The sequence below is a fragment of the Mus pahari genome, chromosome 4 (assembly GCF_900095145.1).
Source record: "Mus pahari chromosome 4, PAHARI_EIJ_v1.1, whole genome shotgun sequence".
NCBI lineage: Eukaryota > Metazoa > Chordata > Mammalia > Rodentia > Muridae > Mus > Mus pahari.
Genome location: NC_034593.1, coordinates 125144983 through 125153222, shown reverse-complemented (window position 1 = coordinate 125153222; position 8240 = coordinate 125144983). Strand labels below are relative to the sequence as shown.

Below are 8240 nucleotides of genomic sequence, written 5' to 3'. Positions count from 1 at the left end.
AACTAAGAATATACCTTTTCAAATTTCTTTTCAAAGCAAATGTTTCTGACCCTGTCTATGCCGTCTTCATTGTGTATAATATTGTTAGCTTATCTTTCAAATGTTTGAGGTTATACCACAAGAAATCTGAGTGAATGAACATTAATTTGAAGAGACAGAAAAGGTATGTGAAAATTAAATTCTAATTGAATAATAGGGGAGTTAGGAAGGTTTGTCATTTAATAGACTAGTAAAATTGAATACATACACTGGTCATATAATTAGTTATATATGAAACTATACAAAATGTCTTCATACAATAAGTTTTGATATTTGTTTTGAACAAGGCAGTTGTCATTGGTGCTCAGATCATTAATATCTTCCTATAGAAAATGAGAAATATTGAAAATCATGAAAGACGCTTTCTTTATTGATATATAAGTATTCAAGACAAGTGTAACTCATCTTTCTCCAAATACTGTCAAGGCTCTTCTAGGGTGATCATGACACAAATACAGAGAAAACAAAAAGGTCAAGGGAATTAAAAATGTATGTTTTATTGTAAAAAATCGACTTTAACAGGACTGCTATTGCAAGAACCTCCTTCAGCCATTACTATTTTGTGAGTCAAATAGGCAGGAGAACCAGAGAACTGCTAACGGGTAAAAGATCTATGCCCATGCCTGAGAAGCCTCACCACCCTCCCTGGCATCAGCTACAGAAACGCAGCGGCCTTCAGAACCCTGGGCATCTGCAAGCCTACAGATCCACAGGGATTTGCCTACTGGCCCAGTCCTGTGAAGACTGGCTCCATGGTCCCTCTCCAAGTATCCAAGGAGAACACTTTGTTAGAAGACCTGCTCACTGGAACAGTGATGTCTTAGGTCACCTGCAGGACCAGTAACTATCAGTCTTCTATGTGTAAGGTCAGGATGCAGACATCTGTCCCAGCCAAGCTGGTGCCTGAGGTATACAAACTCATACTAAAGGCCTAGGCAGGAGACCCGAATGCCTTACTTTCCATGACCCAAGGAAGGAAAGGCCTTGCTGAATAGAACAGAGTTACATGGAAGGTAAATTGTCTCATGGCCATAAAACCTGAGAAACATCTAGTTACTTGAAATAAGGCAAAGACAAAGCAAAAAAGGCATTTCTGTTTCCTAGGCATGGGCTGTGATATGGTGGACGGAGCTGGGTATGTGCAGTGATTGTCTTAAGTTATCACAGGACTTTCATATCTAGTCTGTGGTAGGGACAACATCTCAAAGTCAAATCAGGCTCTGCAAATATAAGCACATTGGTAACTAAAAAGAAGTATGAAGTTAAGAAGTGGTGATGCAGTTCCTAGAAGACTAGAGATGAGCGAGCTGCCATGTGGTGAGGCATTTCACTGAAGAGGAAGCATCGTGTCACAAAGCAGCAATGTGACCTATTAGATCCGAAAGGGATGGGATCTGAGATTACCCTTCTCCATCTTTACAGATGGGTAATCAATATTTGCTCAGTCAAATCAACTATGTGCAAAAAGCCAGTCATCTTTTTTTTTTTTTTTTTTTTAATCTACTCAAAGACAATATAAAAAAAAATGACAACATTCAACAGTTGGTAACTAGGACAACGAAGTTGACACAGTACTACAAAGGCACTGAAAGCCATCATGTAATCATTACAGTAAGAGGCACACTTCTCATGTCTCCTGGGTGCGGGTGTGGGGAGAACACCAGGCAGGGAGGCCATGCTCTTGTCATTGTGATGTTTATTCGCTCTATGTAAGGTGACGCTTTAATCCAGCATATCCATTTAACTGTACCCTCTTGTGTAAACGCTCTTCAAATTCAGGGAGGAATCTGTTGGTGCAGATCTCTATATGTTTTGATGGGGCTGCACATCTTCTCGTAAGGTCCTGTCACTGAAAAGATGACTCTCAGAGAGGGAGAGGGGGAGGAGGGAGAGAGAGAGAGGCGGATACAATAACAGCAAGCCCTGGGCACATGAAAGTCAAATTAGGCAAAGTGGATCTTCCTCTGTTGCTAAGACTACCTGCTAAATATGAGACCAAATATAAAATTAAAGGAGATTGCTTCTTTTTCCTCCTTATTCCGTTCTATCCCATATGGACACATATGTGGGCAATTTGCTCCCTTGGATTATGTCTTAAAAGTTGGACCAAAAAAAAAAAAAAATCAGCCTTTAAAGTGGGTTGCTATGGGTGAGACACACAGAAGGAAAAGGGCCCAAATCTGGGATTTCCTGGTGAGGGCAAGCAGGCAAACTACAAATGACTCACTGGATAGCTTCAGAGGTTTATTATCCACTCATTAGGGGCCTTTAATTGTTTTTTCTCCTTAGCACTCTTCAATGACTGTTGTTCCAATCAGGGAGTACAGTTTTTTCTTCACAAGTCGAAATCCTGAGCTGAGAATCAGAGTTCGCCTAAGGCCCGACGAGAAGCGACCTCTGCTAAAGAAGAAGTCCTTGAGGCTGGTCCACGGGCAGTTCTCCTGCTTAAACACAAGTGTGAGCTCAAAGGTCGGCACCACGCTAGCATCACACACAATCCTATCCAGCTTTTTACATACATTTTCAATTTCCAAGTTCACGTGCAAAACACAACCCCGAAGGCCGCAGGGCTCCGTGGACGAGAGCCGTAGGACATCTTGAGCGATTCTCTGGGTCAGATTCTCAGGGACCAAGACCTTAGAACAACCGAGTTTGGTTTGCTTTGATTTGGACAGACAGTTCTCCAACATTTTAACCAAATTCTGGCATGTTGTCTCTTCAAATACCACCTCGTTGAGGTTGGGCTCAGGGACAACATAATCCCAGTAGTCGAAATCTGAAAGAAATGAAAGTTTTAGCGAACAGAGAAGCAAGGTGTACAAGGTCTTACCGGCATAATAAAACTGGCCACTTCTAGCTTCGTATTAACCTGCTTTTGATACTGCTATAGCTCATCTCAATTTGCTGTTAACCATGTAGGTAATAGAACAGGCCTTCTAACCTTTCAGGACTGAAAGCTCATCTATGCCCTAAAGACTCTGATTAACAAAATGAATAGGTTAAAACAACCCTTCTTTACATTTTCTTGTCTACCCGTCGTCTTGAGGATTATGTGGCAAAAGTCTATCCAGGGTCATCCAAGATTACTAGCGATTTCCTTTCTCCCTTGCTCTCTCTGTAGGGTTTTCCAAGTTTATTTTAGTATTTTCACAAGAGACCATGCAGAACATCTGGAATAAAAATCATTACTATTGCTTAACAAAGGGACCATTGGCATGCAGAATGGTTTCGAGTGCTGTAAAGTGAGTCTGCCCCAATGCTAATGATCTACCAGCCTCTTAGTTTTCGTTAGAAGCCTTTACTAGGATGGCCTGAAGGTCCAGTTTTAGCTTTGACCTGTTTGATTCAAGATTGCTCGCAGAGGAAAGAGGACTTTTGAGGTTCATGAGTTTATTTATAACTGGGCTGGGTAGGTTTTTCTTAGCTGAGCAAAACAAAACAGTCCCAGGAAAGCAAAGTTAGGTTTACTCAGAGGAAAAAAAGATAGCTCTGCATTTGGTCACCTACCTTCCAAATTAATCCTACTACTTGGCCAGGTGCCACACCTCACTGCGGCCACAAACCTTCCTCTCCTCTCCTGGCTGTCTATGTCATTAGCTCACTTAGGGCACTGCTTGGGTTTTTTGTTTGTTTGTTTGTTTTGTTTTATTTTTTAAATCCCAACAAATAGATTCCAAATCGTATCTGTATTTTATCCACATTGAAGACAGACAATTTTAGAGTTATAATATTATCTTATAGATGAAGAAGATCTAAAGAGCTTAAGCCATTTAATAAATGCTCGCACCAGTCTTAGATAGTTGAATAGCCTGTCAGATTAGAAATTGACATTTCAAGTTGCAAATGATGATTCCTGTAGAACCAGGGCTGTTCAAGTTTTCTTCTGACATTAAGACTAGCATAGTGGGTGCATTTCATAATAGAATCTTACTTAGCAATGAAAAGGAACTTGTTGATGAGGTAAGTGTATAACTCTACAATATCACACTGGGAAAGCAACCCGAACTGCGAAGAACATATACACTTATTATTTAACATTCAAAGCAAAACTAACGTGGTAACAAAATGCCAGAAGGATGGTTTTCTGGAGATGGTGAAGAGAAGGATTAGATGGCAAACAGACAAGGGAGAATTTTGGGGAAAACGTGGTGGTGCTGGCTACACAACTAAGCGCATGTCTTTAAACACACCCAGCCTGTACATTTAATGTTCCAACCATGAGATAGGGAACTTTATTCCCAAGAACCTTTTAGCAGACTGGAATAATGCCTTATCCCCCTTACGATTGTTTCTGGTAGGCAGACAATGCTAAAGAAGTTTACAAAGACTTCAGATGGGTTTCATAGTCCTCTGTGTCTCAAGGAGGAGATGAAGTCTCGCGCACCCAGGCAGGGACGCTTACACTAGAGAGGGGCCCGCAACCTTCGGATAGGAAAGAGTTGGACAGCCCGGTGACTCACCACTTAGCAGACTCCCAGGGTGATAGCCGCCGTCCAGCAACTCTGAAATGCTGGCCGGGTTCTTACTGCTCAAACTGCCGGTTGCAACCATGGTCAACGGCTCTGTTTCCCTCGCGGAGCAGAACGGATCTTTTCCCTAGGCGCTGGGAGGAAAAAGTGAGAGAAGTTTGCAAAAACACGCAAGAAGTGCACAGGCTCCTCTGAGTCCCGGCATCGCTAGGGCGAACTAGCCCGGGCACTGCCCTTCCAAAAGGAGGGACCAGCCTTAGCAACTCAAGTTGACAAAGCTCTAGGAGCGGAGGCGCCAACAGGCTGGAAGTAGCTGGAAAGTCAGCACAACTGGGAAGCGACCCTGCCCAATCCCGCCTCCACCGGTCGCTCACCTGCCGGATTTCACCAGACGCTGAAGGGTAAACCGAGGCAGGCGCCCCTCAGTAGTCCGAAGCTTGGACAGTGGTCCCCTGCACAGTCCTGCAGCGAGCCGAAGGCTGCGGGCCACCGCGCCCACCAGCACTGGCTGCACCCGGCCGCTCCGCCTCCCGAATGGAGAGCGCTTTATAGGTCCCGCCTCTCCTCCTGGCCGGCACGCCCACCTGCGCCACTCGCCCGGGCCCGTGCCCCGGCCCGCCCCTGTAGGGTCAGGTCACCTTTCAGTTCCTGCCCAGGCAGGGGCCCAGGCAAGCCCCTGGGAGTTGATCAGCCTCGCGTTGGGCGGACACCTGCTGCTTCCTGGGTAGGCCACTGGTCACCCTCCTAAAGAGCATCTCCCTTTGGCCACTAACCTAGTATTCTTTGGTGTGAGCCCCTGCCCACAGCTCGCCTGCTTCCAGGCTCAGACTGCTCAGGTTTTGGCTAAGGAGCTTTTCAAGCAGCAGGAAGCTCCAGGTCCTGTTAGCCATGACCCAAAACTTTGCTGTGTCATCCTGAATAAGTATTTGGCTTAGTTGACACGGTGTTCTGTGAGCATCCTTTATGCCCACGTTCTGACTCTAACCCATCAACTTCAGTCTGCACCCAGTCTCCCGCAGGTGGTCGGATGTGGTAAGGGCTCTCTAGCTTCAGCTGCACTCAGGAATCAATGAGGCATCTTTGGGGATACTACGTCTGTGACTAAACCGTTTTTCTCCGCGGCCAGGGCGAGCCTGGCCCTGTTCTAAGACCTGGCTTCGAAAGGCACAGAACTTGAATCGAAGAGGACCAGTGCCAAGAAACTAAACAAAACCACTAATGGGATCTCAGTTGCCTGCTCCAGCCGCAGGATAGTTAGGAGCAATTACCATTCCCAGAAGCAAAAGTTCCTGGTGGGCTTGTTTTCGAAGGAGTTTAAGCTTTAGTGGTCTTCAAAAGGCTGGTGGGGCATGAGAATAAGGAGTTGTCCTGCTAGGATAAGCTCTGCTACTCTTTCCGGGGGATTCTTGAGCAAGAGGGAACAGAGGGTCTGGCACACCACTAAAAGCTAGATGCCAAACGTTTTCTTCTAACTTACTAAGCCACCCTTCCTGCTGCCCTGCGCAGGCGCCGGCGGCACAGGGTTTGCAATGGGTGGGCATTCCCAGCGAGCTTGCTGAGGTTGCTGAGATGGTTGAGTTGGCAGAGGGATCAGAAAATGAAGAAACCGAGATACCTGGGGTGGGGGTTAGCCTCGTTCAAGGCCAGGTTCCAGCACCACTCCCGTGCAGTGCACTTTAGGTCCCTGTGTGCAAGGACTTGCAGGTTAGGGCCTTGAAAAGTAGGATCAGCTGTCCAAGCTAAAAACTCTCGGGAAGGAAAAACAACAACAGAAGTGGAAAAGAGAGTGTGATAAACAGATCAGTGGGAGGACACGTGCAGGCAGAGCAACAGAAACTAAAGCCAGCTTGAAGGTCCATTTTTAACTCTCCCGAAGCAGCTGCACCGCTCAAGGTCAGGCAGGCTCAGGCACAGGATGCTGATAGGCTGGGGAAAGCAGATTTCCACTTCTATTTTAATAACAAAAGTGGAAAACAAACAATCCCTTTAAGCCAGTTAGAATGGGTCCTTTAGCTGCTACAGAGCTGCTGGTCCTTATCTAGTCAGCCTTGTTAATGACAGCTGAGTCCTCCTTGCTTCAAGGGATGTTATTACTGTTATGATAGTGAGTGATCAGAATGGACGCGGGCGAAATAGAGAAAATGCACCATTTCCACTCGGGTATTTAGGCATAATTCATACTTCCACAGGGACAAAGTTATGGAAAGTTCTAGAATGTGGTATTTACTTTTGGCTCACCTAGCTACAATTTTATATCACCCTCTGGGCTTTTATCTCAGAAAGCAATTTACCCCTATGCAAAAAATGTCGAATAAGAGCATTCTTTTTGACTGAATGAGGGATGCTAACAGGAGCTTAGGGCAGGAGGACTCACTGGTGTAGGGCACATACCTGCAGTCACCGACAGAGGTTGTCTTTCTTAAGTTCACCTAACATGATTCCAAGCCACATGCTCTCACCAACTTCTATCTTTGCATCTAAGTAGATGACTTAAGAAAATGGAGTATTTTAAGGATTCAAACAGAATCAAGAAAAACCAAGACCACAGTATTTCTTTTTTGTCATAAAGGATACACTCGTTTCTGAAAATATTGTGGATGTAGTTTATGAATAACAGAAAGCTCATCCTACTGACATATTTCAGATATTTATCAAAATGCAGTATGTTTTACTACACCTCTAATTCCATAAATGTATCTGTGATGACACTTGAACTAAGAACTGTGTATGAATAGTATTAATTGATTAAATAACTTGTTTGTCTGTCACACTTCACTATATGATGGCAAACTATCAAAACTGATGTAAGACCTTTCATTTTAAGGCAAGCTTACTGTCTTATCTCTATGACTTACTCATCTGACATTCAAACAGAAAAATAGCAATATTAAATGGCAACTGTAACTGATGTGTCTGTAAACAGTGAAGTTCTGGGCTCCCTTGTGTAACTGTAGCATTCATAATGTCATTACTTGCATAAAGTACACTTACACGAAGATACTTTAATATATGGTTGAGGAAATGCTGGCATCTGGTGCCTCATGACTTGGAATGCTTATTACATTTTGGCAGCCAATTTTTTCATTTTTATCCATTATAAGCCATTGCTCCTGAATGTTTGTGAAGACATTTAGTGTGCTGCTGCGTTCCTTTCATAATCTAACACCTGAGGAGAGCACCCTGGTTCCCTAATTTCTACTTTATTTCTGAGCAAGCTCACAGGGCTGTTTGTCAGGATTGAAGGACAAACTCCTTTAACTGATGTGTCTTCCATATAAACAGTGTGAAAGTTTGAAATGTACACATCTTTGATTTCTGTTCATTGTGGTAAATTTGTAAACGAAGTACAAGGAGTCCTAGTGTTTTAGCTGCTGAGATCAAATCCCTGAGACAACCCAGGGGAGGAAGGGCTTATTTTGGCTCACAGTTTTAGGGGAGACAGTCCATGATGATAGGTTAGGCATAGTGGCAGGAACACCGGAAAGCGGGTTACAATGTGTGCATTCAGGAAGTGGTTAGCAGACAGGAAGTGGAGCTGGGCTATTAAACCTCAAGGCCCACCCCCAGTGATCCACTTCCTGCAGTGAAGTGCCTCCTCCCAAAGGCTCCACAGTCTTCCAAATCAGCACTATTAGCTGGGGACAAAGTGTTGAAATAACATGAATTTATGGAATGTCTCAAAGGTTCAGTGAGGGTCGTTACCATTATTGCTGTTCTTCTTGTTCTGAAACT

At 44.3% G+C, this 8240-nt stretch overlaps 1 protein-coding gene across 1 annotated transcript; it reads right to left on the bottom strand.

Annotated features, from left to right (window-relative positions):
- Window positions 1-2265: 2265 nt before the first annotated feature.
- Ddit4l (DNA damage inducible transcript 4 like) lies at window positions 2266-5094 on the bottom strand. Its single transcript, XM_021196605.1, has 3 exons — window positions 4883-5094; window positions 4500-4642; window positions 2266-2815 (listed from the first exon to the last, which is right to left on the bottom strand). Exons 2-3 carry the CDS (start codon window positions 4588-4590, stop codon window positions 2325-2327), a joined length of 582 nt encoding a protein of 193 aa, XP_021052264.1. The 5' UTR covers window positions 4591-4642; window positions 4883-5094; the 3' UTR covers window positions 2266-2324.
- Window positions 5095-8240: the final 3146 nt, after the last annotated feature.

Excerpts from the sequence above, each read along its gene's own strand:
- Ddit4l (XM_021196605.1), bottom strand. The coding sequence starts at position 4,590 with ATGGTTGCAACCGGCAGTTTGAGCAGTAAGAACCCGGCCAGCATTTCA. Across the intron at positions 2,816-4,499 it reads CCCTGGGAGTCTGCTAAGTG|ATTTCGACTACTGGGATTAT; the intron begins GTGAGTCACCGG and ends CATTTCTTTCAG.